Source organism: Loa loa (assembly GCF_000183805.2).
Source record: "Loa loa unplaced genomic scaffold supercont3.26, whole genome shotgun sequence".
NCBI classification, from domain to species: Eukaryota; Metazoa; Nematoda; class Chromadorea; order Rhabditida; family Onchocercidae; genus Loa; species Loa loa.
The window spans coordinates 202,179-218,385 of NW_018108206.1; the positions used below are offsets into that span (position 1 = coordinate 202,179).

Genomic DNA, 16,207 nt, shown 5'->3' on the forward strand with positions numbered 1-16,207 from the left:
GAGCTCCCACTAAAAGAATTATTTTTGGTAAAGTAAGTTGTTGCCGCTGTTACAATTAATAAAATCTATGATGTTTCTACGAACTAATTATTTTTGCATTTAATCGGATTTCAAAAATCAAGCTCAACTTTTCCATCCTACAGTTGGATTCTGAGTCCCTGCATGCTTATAAATTATTCTGACAAGAACACGCACTTTGCGAAGTATCTAGCATAATGTCCTATTTACAATTTGCATTATTAGAAAGATCAAAGCTATCCATCCAGTGTCCAATACGTTGAAGAAAATCGTATACCTAATTTTATAACATACTCAAATTTACATCTGAGAAGAAATTTTATCTTCTTTATATCTATTTATTCTGCATGGCAAAATTGTTAGTTGGCTCTTCTCAAAACATAATAACCATGACTTTTTTCGGCTGGTTAGATTCTAGCCCAGATTCTTTAGGAAATGTCATTCCAAGTTTTCCACATCCTCAACTGCCATTCATGCAGGTGAAATGGTTTAATATCTCGCAAAGCACTTGAATTTGAATTTTAGAAATGTTCGATCTATTTTAAAATTAAGAACCACATCAATATGTTGCATTGATACTCCTCACCGTTCATGTTTTGAATGTGTATGCCACAGTGTTATGTTTTAAGTGAGTTGAACATGATATTGTATGTCTTTCACTACATTATCTATTTCACTGACTTCTGTAATCATTCTTATTTCTTTATATAGTCAAATTCCCTTTTGATTTGAGTTTCAACAACATTTCGCTTTATTCAGATGTTTCTAGATTTGTTTGCTTTGCTTAATATTAATGTATTTCCAATTTTTGACATCTTTTTTCCCAATTATAATAAATATTCATTTTTAGTGAGTGCTTTTTGAAATGTTACATTATCCGTGAAATATACAATCCTGAATTCAACGGATTGTAAATAATAAGCCCCCCATTGGGTCAGCAACTGAGTAGTTTGGAAGCATAACAGAGTTTAAATTTTAAATACTTTGCTCATGCTAGAAAGTTTTTACAACACGCTAACTGATTGTGGAAGTGGTATTATTAGGTAGTTGCCTGCTAACATGCAGTATACATGAGGCCCTAGCGGGAATCTCAATTGTTTGTAAAGATGCATAATCGGATCCAATCAGGTAAGTCAGAGACATAAAAACAGTAAATATTTTGCAAATTGATGTGAGCTTCAGAACCGGAACTAACGCAGTATTTCTAAGTCATCAAAGTCGAAATCAAAATTGAAGCCAAGTTGAATATCGAAATGTGGAACTGGAACAGAATACTCTTTTATTTATCAAAATTTAACAAAAAAGTAAAATTCGAGTAATCCCATGTAATTCACATTCTTTTATTGAATTCCGAAGGATTAACTCCCAGCATCTGTTCGATTTCTGCTTTATCAATAAATAATCCGCAATTGTGGGTCAAGTGGCTTTATCTTGAGATTAACTCAAATCATTTCAATTAATATACTCTCACATATCACTTCGAGACAAACAGTCCCGTGATATGACATATCGAAAATAGTAAAAACTGCGGAATGGGAACCAATTTTTGGAAGGATAATCCGAACGACATCGGAAGATACACTCCTGAACGTGACCATGAATACTTCTGAGATTTCCGAAAAACCGTTAAGCGGTATTGCTGATAAATGGTTCCTCTCTTAGGTTCCAAGTGATGCGCACTATGTTTCAACATTATGACATTCGTTTCCACTCGCTAATTATATTTTACAAGCTAATTGCGCCGCATATAACACAAATATTTTGCCTATTTTCCGTAGAAAAAAAAACTCCAAATAACGTTAAGCCAAAATATTGGATTTGATTTTGATTTTTTTTCTTTTCAAGAAATACAACAATGTAATATAACATACATATTTATAGCAACCAACATATGTAAAGTTGATCCACACAGAAAAGCACATTAAGTTGACATCCTTATTTCAATTAATCATCCAGTCTAACCCAACCTTCCATCAAAAACAAAACATTGGAATAATGATCCAGGAATTTCTGAGCTACACTATTCTAACATCTACAATTCAGAATAGTCCAGATTTAATATTAATAGTGCCTCACAGAATAACACTACTCATTCCTCATGATTAGTAAAAATCACAATAACCGTAGCACTCACTATTCATTCCTCACGATGACTAAAAATTAGCGATCGTTTTTTTTTATGCTTTCGAATTAACTGATTATTGGGTAAATTTAATGTTTGCAGCAGAGTACGTATTCGCTGTGATAGGTTTCCATTTTTCAATAAAGAGCTGATACCAGATAATCTTTTTTTAATTCTTCTTCGAACTGGACAGTTTGAGACGAAGCGCGAATTTGCGGCAGTACCTGCAATTTAAAGTTTTTGAAAATAAGAATCTAAATGTTATCACACTTTTGGTTTCTTCCATTGAAATCCTGGTTTAACGCATTATTTTGCTAACATTTAGAATCACTAAGAGTTTTTTGAAATCGCTCGAATGTTAAATAGACGTGTTTTATCGAGGAAAAGAATGTTTTAGAATAAGATAAATGAAACATTTGAATAACATTAAAATTATGGAATCTAATTTAGCATATTAACAGGCATTTCTAAAAACTCACTTTATTAAATATTCCAAATATTTCTACCCATTCTTTTTCATTAGAAGAGGATACTTCTTCTGATGCGCTCATTAAAAACAATGAAAGAATTCCGGATAGTGCTTGTAGAAATTTATCAGGTAAATAAAGTGATGACTTTGACTGACGTGGCTGTGAACCAAGCACACAGAAATCGATCAGTGGTCGAATGGCTGAAGTTAAGTTAATCCTAGTATACTGTTTAGTACGAATGCTGAACGATGCAACATGAAGAGGTCCAACTGTCGCACATTCTTCTACTAAGAAAGCTCGCAAGAAAGCGTGAACGCCATCTACCAATAACTGAAAAAATCTAATTTTCAGCGCCATCGCATAAGTTTCTAAAAATTAATAAGCTTTTTATCACGTTCGAGTTGTTAAAATATCAAACGGCTTTATTTTTTAATTCAGTTTCATTTTGAACTTACAACTAGGAGAGACCTAAATTAAAGCTGAGTATATGGCGGTCAAACAAATATTGTCAAAGATTGTGCGGTATCGATCGTACGATTAATACCTCCTCCTGTGTTAAACATTTAAAATTTACTCTGCGCTAAACTTTCCAGGCAAGCAACATGATCCCAATCGCTTATGAATGTGTGAGAATATTTAAATAAAAATGTTCACTCTAACTAAAACTTAAGCTTCATAATGAAGAAATTTTTCAAGAACCTTTCTGTTTGCTGGAATCCTCTTACTATTTAGAAATTCCACAAATGAATCGAATAAATCGATACTATTGCGACAAAGATCAGGATAAGTTTGCATTAGTAGCGTCAAAATGGTAAGCGCATAGATCCGTACACCCATCCTGAGATGTGTTAAAGCTCGAAGAGTATGAGCTATTAATAGCGTGAAATGAGATGAAATCGTTGAAGCACTCGTTGTACATAATAATTCCAGAAGAGCACGTAGTTGAGCATGAAACGATGAATCACTTTTCTAAAATTACTTGATAATTTATTTTAATACTTGAAGTTTATTGCAAAATTTTGAGAAAAACAAATGAAAGAATATCTGGAAATAATATGCATTGGAAGTAATATGGGATATTTAAGGAAAAGTAATTTCGTCATCTAAAAAAACTCACATCACAAGCAATTAAACGCCCAACAGTCGGTATCAATATATGCAAATATTTCGGCACAAGTTCCGGATGTGAAGAAAGTAACTGCCTTACACCAACTACTGAATTTCGTCTCACATTTATGTTGTAATGTCCAAGTTGACGACACAGTTCATTCAATGATAAGCCACGATATGATAAGCAACTATCACTACTTTTTGTTAACTGTTCTACGAGTACAACCTGGAATGCTTAGGATATTTTCCTGGACTTGCATGATAATATCATATGCACCACATAAATGTGCATTAGCGACAAATAATCTCACCTGATATAAACTAAAACAGTCTCATTCTTGTTAAAAAAATATTTTTTCTCCGAAAACAAACTTTTTTAGAATGGATTCGTGTATCAGTAGTAGTTGTTTTCTTCAGTTTTTTCCCAATTTTCAACTTGGTTTTAGGGAAATCTTTCTTCTTTTTGCTCATTGTATCAACAAACCTTAAAAGAAAAGATTGATATGAAAATACCAGCGTTGCGTTTGAGAATGATGCATAAAAGTTCTTCACCGTAGTAATACTTTCAGTTCTGCGTACGATCGATAACAGCAAGTTATTGCGAGTCCAGAATTATTTGCGATCATTCGAAAGAAACACTATTACTTCAGTAAATATTGGAGAGGGAAATGGCAGCAGTAATGGATTCTCTTCAACGGTATCTTACTTTCGAAGATCGATTTCATATTGCACCAAACGTTACGAGCGTGAAATCTAATGATCTAAGTTGAAAAAGAGGTGCCAAAAACTGCAGTTTTTCCATAATTGAAGGACATAGCGTAGCCGAAGAGAAATAAGGAATTCCATTGAAGGAAGTGAGGTCCAATAGGATAAGACCCAGAAAAAACAGACAATCCATTTACGTCTAAAAAAGGAAGGCCTGTTCGGAAATTTGGTAACAACTGCCAAGCTCAAACGAGCTGACATTTACAACTTGCTATGCTACCATGCCAAAAAAAAAAAGCTGAGTGACTGAAATTTTTGTGGAAATAATGACAGAGATCTGAGTGGATATGATGATCTACCGAAAGGAACCCACAAACATTGAAATGATTGTATCTTTATATAAAAAAGCAATGCACATAATGTGAGAGGAAAAACGCCGCATATATCACGCATATCACAGATCAATTAGTAAAACATAATTAAGGAAGAAGTCCCGCTATCGCGTCCAATCATATTTCAGAAATTAGGAAATGAGTCGAAAAATCGACTTCATTCCACCGAAATATACACTTTATATACACTAATAACAAAACATATAACTGACATTAAGAAACAGAAATTCACGTGAAATTCACTTCCGACAAAGCCATTCGCACCGCTATTAAGTCCTTGCTGCTTGGGTTCTCAGCAACCAATTGCTTTAATTTCTTCATATATGTATCGATGTTCTGTGCGGTTGGATATTCTCCTACAAAATAATAGTTGAACAAAAGTAAACTATAAAAGGATACGACATTGAAGACGGAAAATAATGACCGGGACTCAAAATATTTCCGATCATCAGATCTTTGATATAAATGTTTGGAAAACATTACACATTTAAAGAAGTCAGATATCTCATAAATTTTCATTTAAAGTGGTGAAAACTTCCACTACAAATAATCAGGGCCTACCATCAACAGATACATATGCAAGAGCGTCGATCAATAACTTTGTCCATCGTTGTTTTATTTTCGTTGACCAGTGAACTGCTCCGGGTTGCTGTCCATTTATTAATTTCATTCTCTCTGACAACCTATAAAAACAGAACTTCTAAAGCTTTGCTATATGATACAAAAACTAATCAGAAAGACCCAACCATATCAGCATATCCTACGTTTCTGTATGTTCAGTATAACAGTCCATATGTGTCTGACTACGAACTTATTTCATAGAATAGAAGCTTTGCTCCACCAAAATTAGCCGTCCTATATGGATACCATATTCCCCTGATTTCGTTAAATGCACTTGTGTTTATCTATCACCATATGTAGATATAGTCTACATATGGTGATAAGTAAACATAGGCAAAAAGTACAAATTGAGTTCTTGATAAGAAGAAAATATATGCAGTAGTGAATTTTAAGGGAAACATATATAAACCTACTTTGCAATGTCAGCTTTAAGGAGATCTTTTTCTTCCTGGAGAGCACTCACCATTTTTCGCAACTTTTTGCATTTACTTTCCTGACCTACGAAAGGAACTGATTTGAAAACAACTTAATTGGCGCATACAAAAGTAATACAATATGATAGTTCTACAGTTTGAGAAATGTCAAATGCACAGCGTACAATAAATAATTTTAAATTATGAAAAATAATGTTAGCAATCCAAGTCCAAGTAATAAGTAAATAAAATGTTCATCCATAAACTCAATAAAATTTTATTATGGCTATGACCTCATTTATTTCCCAAAAAGCAGTTAAGTGGTATGGCATAATTGTTGTTAATTCGATTTAAAATTCAATCGAACGTTTTGGACCATACTTTTATTGTAGGCAAGAAATTCCTTGCTGAATATTGGGATGTCACCCGCAACAATTGCTTCATTTTTGTCTTCTTCCTCAAAAGTAAAATTTGTCTTCATAAGGTAAATAACTTCTCAAATCCTAATTATTTCGAAAATCAAAAAAGTGTTTTCTGGGAAACCAAACAAGCTGAGAAAAAATTTACATCATCATCGGACTTCACGTCGTTTTTGCGCCTTTTCAATTCCAGCATTCTTTGCTTCATCAATCCTTCCTTTCTAACTGAAATTCGATTCAATTTAAGCTGAAGATTCATCCCAAGCATGAAAATGAAGTAATTTTCACGGCAATAGTTCACTTTATCCTGACCTACGGAAACACTCAATAAAAACGACCACATCTGTATAACAGCTAAAAAAGAATGGAACATCTAAAAGTAGCCAGCTCCTTGATAGTGAGCTCCCACTGTCCTACTCATTGTTACAAATACAAAAATTTTAGAACCAGTATCTATGCGTATAGAATTATAAAATTACGTTTACTATCTTGGATTACGTCATTCTTCATATAATGATAGCTGACAGTTCAGAAAATCAGGTCGAATTAAAAATTGTTTTGAAAACAAGAGAAGTAAATTAAAGATGATGCATAAAATAGAAATTAAATGGAGGAAGCAAGAATGAAGTAAGGTTCTGGCTACGATCATTTTTTTACTTGCTATAAGAGGGCACATTGGATGTTTGAAAATGATTTTTAAAAAAAAGTATTTAAAAAAACCAGCAAACCTTGGAACTGATTATAAGCTTCTGTTTTTTTGTATTCTTCCATAGCTTTCTCATAGTCTGCATGTTCCTTTGCTGATTTGTCGAAATAAAACTGAGGAAAAACAAAGTCACAAAAAAAACATAATATTCTGTTGAAATCTGGTAGCATGACATATTAAGTCTCCCCTATCTGATCTTGAAATGAAATTTTTTCGAAGATTTTACCAGCATATTAATGTTACTATCGGTGTACACCCAATATAAAATAAGTAACTCCTGTTCACAAATTCCAGAAATTAATAATTTCAGATCTGGCAAACAATGCTGAGATTATCACTGCCTCCTAGCAAACACCGCTGATACCTTGATACTAATATTACTTCAAAATTATTTCATTCCTTCAAGAGGTGCAAATTTACAATGAGCACCAAAAATTCACAAAGTTTGTTCCAAGCATTTGCATGAAATCAAACCAACCTTCTTTTGGTCATCCGGCAAAATTTTCCATTGCTTCCCAATGTCTGCAAGGAAACTACGCTGGCGTAATACCTCATGGCTACCAGAGTCCACTAATTCCTTTCTTCGTGCACTGAAAAATAGTTTTCGTCCTTTTATAATTTTAACATTTACACCTACCTATTATTATGTGAAGTACCGCCCCAGCAATAAGCATTCTTCCATATTTTTTGCACTCTAACAGTGATATTTCACTGTATAAATAAATGGAGAAAGCGTAACATACTTAACGAAGTGAACATATGCGGTACGAGGCCGTTTCGGAGCATTTTCATCGATATAAACAATCCTCTTTTTTTGACGTTTATTTTTCAATGATGATTTGCGCAGCGCTGCAGACATTTAACAATTGCTGAAAGAATGTAAGATATAACGACAAACTATGAATTATGCTTAGTTGCAGTGATGCATTAAGTCTTTCGTTATAGTAAAGGACAAACAATTTACTTTGCATTTTTAGTATATATCACAAAATATGGGTTTACACGAAATTTTGGACAAACTTAAGTGAACAGTTTCTTGCTATACACAAATACTCTTCATGACAAAGATTGGAAGAGACATGTTAGACAAGCAATCCCAAATGGATAATAAGATAAAAGTAAATTCAATAGAAGTGGAATGGACTTATCCAATTTAAACATTAAGGGTCTACTACTCATCCTCAATCAGACCTCGTCTGAGTCCGAAAAGATTGCGACCACCACTGAAAATTTCAAATCCCATTCGAAATTTATCTCAGAGATTAGTATTAGAAATTATCGGAGTTGAAATGAGAGGAGTTACAAAGAGACAAGAGCGAGGAAGATAGGTAGTCATCGTGCGCATTGATTTAGCAAGAGGATATTATCTATCCTGGAAGATAAGGTCTTGAATCCCCGTTAATGAGACTCTAAGGATAGAGGAAGTAACAATGACGAAACGTGGAGATTAGTTGGCTGGAGAAGTTTCAATGTCATTGCTTCATTACCGCAATCATAACTGTATCATTCCATTGGTTCTTTAATTAGTCATCATATCGCTTATAAGCTCCTCGACTTGGTTAATAGGTCCACACATAAGCATTCAAGTGCATATGGTTAAATAGGATAGAAATCCTCATTCAGTCGGATACATAGCTACCCAGCCAAAATTTTATTTCAATTAATTCATTTATTTGAAGAGACATACATTTTTCATATAAATATATGCACCTATCTATATAAATGAACATTTTATATGCAACCAAGTATTTCCATTTGAATTCAAAAAAGAAAAATATAATGATGAAAAATATGTAGATAGTTTGCCAACAAGGAAAAAGATTAATTGATTATAAAAAAGACGTTATTTCAGAATGATTTCAAATGTACTGTCGTGTTTATCACTGACAAATGCGCTGCATTAATTGACTGAATCGTTTCAACGATCAAACAGAAAAAAGCCTCATGTGAAATACAGTATTTAACATACGAGAAAGATTCAAGTTCTGCTTTAATACCACGATAGAAATTTAGAGAATATAATTTTAATATAGAGATAACGTATATCAATATTCCGAAACGTTGAAGTGGAATTTTTGGCATATAAAAGAATTGTTAGAAAGAAGGTATAATAAGACTACATAGAAATTCAATTTTCCAAAATATCTCGAATCGAGTTCGAGAAGCTTCATATTTTTGAAGTTTCCAAGATCTTTGGGAACTAGAAAACTTTAAAATTCCTTCGAAAAATATAAAGTTTAAGCTAGGTCTAAGCTTCCGAAATTCGAAAACCCATACAATTTAACAAAGTGAAATTAATAAAGTATTCAATACCAGAAATGAAATAAATAAGGACCCGTTGTTATTGATACACAAACAATGTTTCTAAAACAAAATGTTTACAACAAATCAAACATATTCATCATTGAGATAATAAATAAAAATGTACAAATGAAGTTCATAGTTATAAGGAAAGGAGTTAGTGCTTGCGCTGGTAATAACAATTATATGGACTACTAGATCACCGATTGGCTGTGGCAGTTGTCATTGCATATGCACAATGTCACAGTAAGGAAAACCCATCGTCGTCTTGAGCAAACTTGATAGAATTGCTAACAGGTATAACAGTACAGAATGAGAACAGCATTCAGGCGAATGACGAAGTAACACTTAAGGTACAGTTATATCCGAAGTACGTTACATTTCAAAAAAAACACTACGAAAAATGAACAACCAGAAAAGGACACTTCAGCCAGATATTCATGGCTTTTCATTTTCTTTTGGCAGTACCGATACTGCACCTGCCTGCAAACAAACAGCTTTAAATTTTACGCTTTAAATTTTTTCAAAAAATTTGAATATCCAAGCGATGAGCTTCAAGTCATCATTGCATAGCGATATGCAGAGTACACCTGAGATTTATAATTTCATGACTATTTTAAAACTATTTCTGGTTCCTCAGACTGCGAATAATCCTTGCATGAATTTAATCCTTCCACAGTAATTTGCAGTTCTCTTGAAAATTTTGGACAATGTTCTACCATAAGTTTATACTGGTGAGTCTTTCGATACCTTGATTAATTGAATCAAGCATCACAATCAAAACGAGTGAATAAAAAAAAACAAAGTCCAATAACACCAAGAAAACGACCTGTACGAGTAATGTGGGCTGTCCTTTCCTCCGTATTCGATACTGCGTTGGAAGTTGCAATATTCCGGAACCGGATATCGCTGACATATGTTCTTCAGAAGCGAGTGAACGTTGCCGTTCCATTGCAGCGCGACCTACAAACATAAAAACTGACATCAAGGATTTACAACGTCGGCCACAAATGGCTCAGAAAAATTTAGCAAGTATAAATTACTGATCAGTGAAATATAGTGGATGAATTCCTCTAAAAGACTTGTTCCTATTTCGGTCTTAATGAATCAGTGGATTTAATCTAATATTACAAAGCCTTGATTACCAGCACGAGTACGTGGTGTTCTCCTTGGTGTCTTCCGTTCTGCCCCTTCCAAGTATCCTGCTTCTAATATCTTCTCAATTTCATCCACAACACCCAAATCTTGTTTTCCTGAAATTGAAACATTTTTAAATGATAAAAACTGCTATTTTTTGAAAGAAATTTAAGCGAAAATTTCTTAAACATGAAAAAGCAGTCGAACAATGGATAACCGCCTCACAACTTATAGAGAAAAAAAAGGAAAAAAACGTGATAACAGAGTCATAGTACTAGTTTATACTCTTATTTAAGTTCCACTGTCTTGTTACATAATTCTGTAACAAAATAACAGCAACAATTATTGAATTAAAAATCGGTCTCGAAAAAATTTTGCCATTGTAAAAAAGCCCAAAAACCCCAGTAATCTCAGAAAAAAAAATTTTCATAGCGTGAGCTATTTTCAAATATTTAAAATACTAGAATATTTAAAATACTAGGAATATTAATAACTCTCACAATAAAACAAAATCTGGTTATCGTCGAAGGTTTCAACGCACCGTAACCATATGATCTCCTGTCGACGATTGAGTATCCGCTATTTAGAAACGTCTTAATCCATCAAATGTACTATATAGCTTGGATGGCAAAGTCATATTCATTTACAATTCTTTTTCGACATTAAAACTACTATAATATCAAACCTGTTTTCAGGATCCCTTCGATTGCGACGGTGCGATTCAGTGGAGATGCCGCAATTCCTGGTTGCAGGGGCTTCAATGGTAGTCTTTTCTTCCTTTGTTCCTCGCGTTCTTTCGCTTCACGTATTTTCTCCATGTCATGGATTACTTTCTAGATGTATAAAATATAAAGAGAAAGGCATATTATTACTCCAATTCATTCTTCACTTTTTACTATTCGGATTTCGGGATTTTTACATGTACAGTGATTTTATTGTTCGAGTTTCTGCAGTTCTCATATTGTATGAATTTTCGTTACAATGTCTAAACTTTAATCCAGCTTCATACTTCGTAATCCTCTTTGAACAATTTCAAATCACTGAAAAATGTTTCCATGTTGTATTTTTTTGGATCGAACGAATAATACTTTCTTAAAGACTCCCATTTTGCGTTCATCGTGTTATACATCTGTAAATCATCTTTTCCTCATATTAAAATATTACCAACATACTCTTCAAAGAGAATTGCAACTAATGTTCGGACATCTAACTCACTATAACAACTGATCCCAATGTTTGTTCAAAATAGAACTAACTAACCTTTTCTACGATTTCGCACTCTGTTTTCGCCTTTGACAAAAACGGACCCATTTTTTCAAAGAACAAGTCATTTTCTGCTTGCTTGACAAATGTCTTAAGCTGATTCTCGACCTGTAAAGCGAAATCTATAGCTGATTAACACAAAGTAATACCACTATGAAGTTCTCAATACGTTCTCAATGTCTAAATCGAACGTACGTCAAAATATGAGGTAGTCCAAGGCTACGAGATAGTGTCCAATTCAGTGTTGAGGTAACCGTTAGATTTTACTTGATTTAAGAATATTTGAAACTGAACTAAAAATTACCTTATTGAGAGCATTTTTCAGAGCACTAACGCCTTTGGCCACTTCATCCGCATTAACACGCGAAGCTTTATCAACATGGAGGAATTCATTTTTCGGAAAGTTTGCGTACAAACCATCTGCTTCTCTAGACATACAACTTACGAGATAGTGTAAAAGTGATTCGCTATTGTTGACATCTTTCGTACCACTTAACTGTAATCGAGATCGCATTAGCCAAAAATCAGAGAACACGAAGAAATAACCTTTCGACATCGGTCACGAAAGATTCCAGAACATCCCAAAATGACTATCTTATACCTTTTTAAGTACACTCATTTCGAATCCGAATATATCCTTATATGTTTTCGATGAGTGCCCCATGTAGTTGCCAACCAAAAGAACCATTTCTAGAAACATCTTGAAACCAGCTGACGTGTGAATTTCATCGCATGCTTCTATCACAGCCGATATAGTCTGAAATAGTCATAACAAAGTGACATCAGCCATTATTAATACATTATTTTTTCAATACTGAACCCACGCATCAAATAATGCATTCAATAAGAATCAGGACAGCAGTGAAATCTACGAAAAATAGCCTTAAATCGAAGTATTGTGCAATATCATAAATACACCAACCGGTTTCAAATCGTTAAGAGTTTTATCAAATTCGAGCATGAAAATCATAGAATCCAATCTTGCTGGTAATCCTTTTATTGAAGCCAATGTTGCAGCAAACTAGAAAATGTAAATCAGATAAAGAAGGATTCAAATATTACAAAAGCCAAAGTTGGAAATTTTTTAGCTGCTAGACATGAAACATCTACTCTATATTACCTGTTCGCCTTCCGGCATCTCATTGAATTTATTACCAGCTAAATCCTGAAGCTTCTTCAACGCGTCAGATGGTGGCAAAGCATTTCTCAGCTGTTGCATTGTTCCCGAAGATATTACTCGATCATCAATTTCTAACAAAATCCGCTTCCATTCCTCTAGCGGTATCTTCTGCGATCCTTGCAGAATGGCTCAAAAAGGGTACTCACTGCTCAAGAAATATGTTCAGTTTAGATACCATTTCAATTAAAAAAAGTCTACATTTGAGCGAAAAAAAATGTAGGAAATCGATTTTCAAACCAAGATTTTGTAAGATCTTTTCCTCCTGTATGACTAATGGTTTTCGGACTTTCTTCTTCGGCAAACTCCTTCCATTTGTTGTTGAGTCAGAATCAGCGGTACTATTTCGACTACAAATAAAGCTGTTACATAAGCAATTTCATACTATTTTTAGATTAAGTAGATTATAACTTCCTCATGGTTTGCTTATAAAATCATCCGCTTAGCAACTGCCAATTTTATAAATTGATATCTTTATTTATTTATGGATATCAGTATCTGTATGTTGGTAGAATTATTCATTACACTGAAATCGAGATATCTGATCTAATGCTAAAGCTGCTATAGTTGGAAAAAGCTGTGAAAATAGTTATTCCTAGTGAAAAACATGAAAAATCCTACTTGGCCGCAAATTTTTTTTTTAGTGTTTCAAACAATCGCTCATTTGCGAATTTCTCTTCCGCTGTTTGCGCCCAAAAAGAGTCCTTACTGATTTCTTTAGGTTTGATCTAAAAAAAAAATTTTGCATAAAAGAATAATACCTCGGGTAAAATTTGTCCATTTTTCAAAATAATTTGAGAGTATCTGAAAAACCTACTGTTGCCGAGCTCCATGGAATTTTTTTCATTGCCACATCAACTTCGCGACGTGGTTTTTTCTTTAGATATTCTGGTAGCTCAGGGCTTACCATTTCATTCATGAACCGAGGTGGTAATGGCAACCCAGGTGGGCCTTGTCCACCTGGTAATGGTGGTGGTGGTGGTGGTGGAGGACAGCCTCCTGTAACTGAATAGTGAAAAATATCATTGCATACTTCCAAAACATCCGAAGGAAAAATTCTTTTAAAAAGATGAAAGTGTAAATCAAATTTACCAAATGACAAAAGAGGCGGAGGTGGAGGTGGTGGCGGTGGCGGTGGTGGTGCCGGTGGTGGTAGTGAAGGAGCACCTTGATGGCCAGATGTTGAAGGAGGTGGAGAAAGACCTCCTGTAAGTGTAGGTAATTTCTTATTCGCTGTTTCAGCATAGGTATCTGGTGGCGGTAAACGGCTTGTTGGTGGAGGAAGCGGCACACTTGGATCCTTTATCTGGAAGAAAAACAAGGCACATGGTTTGAAATTAAAATGGAATCGAAAAGAACCTTGAAAATAGTGAATAACTCATAAAAACCTTACATGCTTTCTCAGCTGCTCTGTCTCATTTGCAAACTCCTCCATCCTCTTGTAATATTGGCTCAATTTGGCTAAGGCTTCATTTTTTGCTTGTGTGGCCGTTTCAACACGTTTGTTCGCTTGCCTTCCTTCTTCACCATCTTCCAAAGTATCTAAAAGCAACTGATCCGTTTAACTTGGAAATTATATGTCGAAATGTGAGCAACAAACATATGGACATATCAAATGTCTTTCTGAATATGGGAAATAAGTTGAAGACTTAAGAATTTAACGACAATAATAGGTACAAAAAAGTCTACTAACCGAGAAAATGAATGACATCTTGAGTAAATTCGAATTTCCCACGGAAATCGGGATCCACACATGTTTTCGGTAGAACGATTTCTGAGATGCAGTTCTCAATCAGTCGAAAATATTCTGCCCTGTTGAAATAATATAGAAAATATTTAACATTTTAGTAGTAAATAAAGACTATAATCATTTAACCTGAAATCTCACTAAACTGAAATGATTTAACCTAAGATCCTTTTTAACCTAACGAACTAAATTGAAATTCGGTTAGCAAATCCTTACCTTATGTTAATGTCGTCGGTTACTAGAAGAAGGTGTTGCAGAATGCTCAAAAATGGTCCTTCAGCTCTAGTGTTTTTCACACCAGCTAACAAAATGCTGTAGCAACAGTCCGGCTCTTCATATTCTCCTTTTCTGAAACATACTACTGTTAAACGATTCAAGCACTATAAGGGTTATAAAGAATGCCATCTTGCTAATACAGGACTTCTACGCTAATAGCGCAAAAAAGTTATGAAAAAAATCGCTGGCTTTTGGTTATCCTTTCGAAATAATGAGAATAAAAAACCACGGTACCACAATAATAACGGACATTTGTTCAAACCGATTTACGAGTTCAGCAAAATCGGCTTCTTTGATTCGGCAGAAATTGTCGTACTGTTTCTTGATTGCTTCCAAAGTGCAACTTTCCAAAAACTATAAACACGAACTGTGTCTTCCACTAACGCATATTAAGGAGAGATATTGGTTTAGCAACTACAATTACTTAGCTTCATTACTAAAAATCTTTCAGAATAAGCACAGATTTAATTTAACTTATAAGTACTTCATTTTTTTATGATGTTCCTTTCTCTACTAACAACTTTACTCAAGAAAAAAAAACTTTCTAGTGTCCCAAATGTATGTTGCATTATACCAAAATAACCACAAAGCATTATTTTTCATCATATGTATCGACATCGTTGACGGAATAAAATAATAGCTGAATATGAATTTTAACAGCAAACAAGCTATACTCAAATTTGTTTGAATAAAACTCAATCTAACCTGAATACAGTCGTACATACCAGCACGCATGAACTCACTTCTCCAATGCATCCGAATTGGCCAGGCAGCTTCTGCAGATGCACGACCTTCCTCCGTAATTGTATCATCCGGCTCCGGTACGTCCAGCATTACATTTACCAATGTCATGGCTTTTTTCTACAGTAGTTGATTAGATTATATGAATTCCGCTTCTTTAGTGCTGGTTTCTTACAATTACTTAAAGGAAAAAAATGGCCAGTAAGAAAAGGTTCATTTTTTTTTGAAGAGTTTTAAAAAATTGTCCGAATCAAATTATTACTAACCACTACATCAAGACGGTTCGATTTATTCAAACAGCTGACAATGCAGCGAAACCTGTCGCATTTTCGTAATCGGGCTTCTTCGGTTAAGGCTTTCAAGAGTGTCTCACGTCTACAATTCAAAATATTATCTACATCACAATAAAATATATATGTATACATATATACATATATATATGTATACAATATATATATGCATGTATATATATATATATGATATATATATATATATATATATATATGTATATATATATATATATATATATGTATATATATATATATNTATATATATATATATATATATATATATATATATATATATATAT

The 16,207-nt window shown here is 33.8% G+C and overlaps 3 protein-coding genes across 3 annotated transcripts in view; all 3 read right to left on the reverse strand.

Moving 5' to 3' along the window:
• Positions 1–2,277: 2,277 nt before the first annotated feature.
• On the reverse strand, positions 2,278–4,346 carry LOAG_06903 (hypothetical protein; the record flags this gene model as incomplete). Its single annotated transcript, XM_003142437.1, has 6 exons — positions 2,278–2,364; positions 2,620–2,940; positions 3,310–3,579; positions 3,728–3,946; positions 4,093–4,204; positions 4,273–4,346. 6 exons carry the CDS (start codon positions 4,344–4,346, stop codon positions 2,278–2,280), a joined length of 1,083 nt encoding a protein of 360 aa, XP_003142485.1.
• A 471-nt stretch (positions 4,347–4,817) lies between these two features.
• Positions 4,818–7,934, reverse strand: LOAG_06904 (hypothetical protein). The gene is made up of 8 exons (XM_020447276.1): positions 7,720–7,934; positions 7,455–7,566; positions 6,999–7,089; positions 6,419–6,495; positions 6,233–6,308; positions 5,852–5,936; positions 5,379–5,500; positions 4,818–5,173 (listed from the first exon to the last, which is right to left on the reverse strand). Exons 1-8 carry the CDS (start codon positions 7,833–7,835, stop codon positions 5,046–5,048), a joined length of 807 nt encoding a protein of 268 aa, XP_020302477.1. The 5' UTR covers positions 7,836–7,934; the 3' UTR covers positions 4,818–5,045.
• A 1,781-nt stretch (positions 7,935–9,715) lies between these two features.
• Positions 9,716–16,207, reverse strand: part of LOAG_16894 (CBR-CYK-1 protein) — a gene marked incomplete at both ends in the record, with an annotated part of 9,242 nt that continues 2,750 nt past the window's right edge. Inside the window, 20 exons of the mRNA XM_020449546.1 lie at positions 9,716–9,760; positions 10,107–10,240; positions 10,423–10,530; positions 11,100–11,247; positions 11,424–11,543; positions 11,675–11,785; positions 11,982–12,173; positions 12,279–12,434; positions 12,600–12,698; positions 12,798–12,985; positions 13,095–13,204; positions 13,476–13,582; positions 13,672–13,853; positions 13,947–14,160; positions 14,248–14,396; positions 14,548–14,666; positions 14,818–14,949; positions 15,128–15,231; positions 15,583–15,738; positions 15,885–15,993. Of these exons, the coding sequence (XP_020306907.1) occupies positions 9,716–9,760; positions 10,107–10,240; positions 10,423–10,530; positions 11,100–11,247; positions 11,424–11,543; positions 11,675–11,785; positions 11,982–12,173; positions 12,279–12,434; positions 12,600–12,698; positions 12,798–12,985; positions 13,095–13,204; positions 13,476–13,582; positions 13,672–13,853; positions 13,947–14,160; positions 14,248–14,396; positions 14,548–14,666; positions 14,818–14,949; positions 15,128–15,231; positions 15,583–15,738; positions 15,885–15,993 (2,683 nt within the window). The remainder of the gene's footprint in view (positions 9,761–10,106; positions 10,241–10,422; positions 10,531–11,099; positions 11,248–11,423; positions 11,544–11,674; positions 11,786–11,981; positions 12,174–12,278; positions 12,435–12,599; positions 12,699–12,797; positions 12,986–13,094; positions 13,205–13,475; positions 13,583–13,671; positions 13,854–13,946; positions 14,161–14,247; positions 14,397–14,547; positions 14,667–14,817; positions 14,950–15,127; positions 15,232–15,582; positions 15,739–15,884; positions 15,994–16,207) is intronic.

Excerpts from the sequence above, each read along its gene's own strand:
- LOAG_06904 (XM_020447276.1), bottom strand. The coding sequence starts at position 7,835 with ATGTCTGCAGCGCTGCGCAAATCATCATTGAAAAATAAACGTCAAAAA. Across the intron at positions 7,567-7,719 it reads GCATATGTTCACTTCGTTAA|TGCACGAAGAAAGGAATTAG; the intron begins GTATGTTACGCT and ends ACTATTTTTCAG. Across the intron at positions 5,937-6,232 it reads ATTTCTTGCCTACAATAAAA|GTCAGGAAAGTAAATGCAAA; the intron begins GTATGGTCCAAA and ends TTCCTTTCGTAG.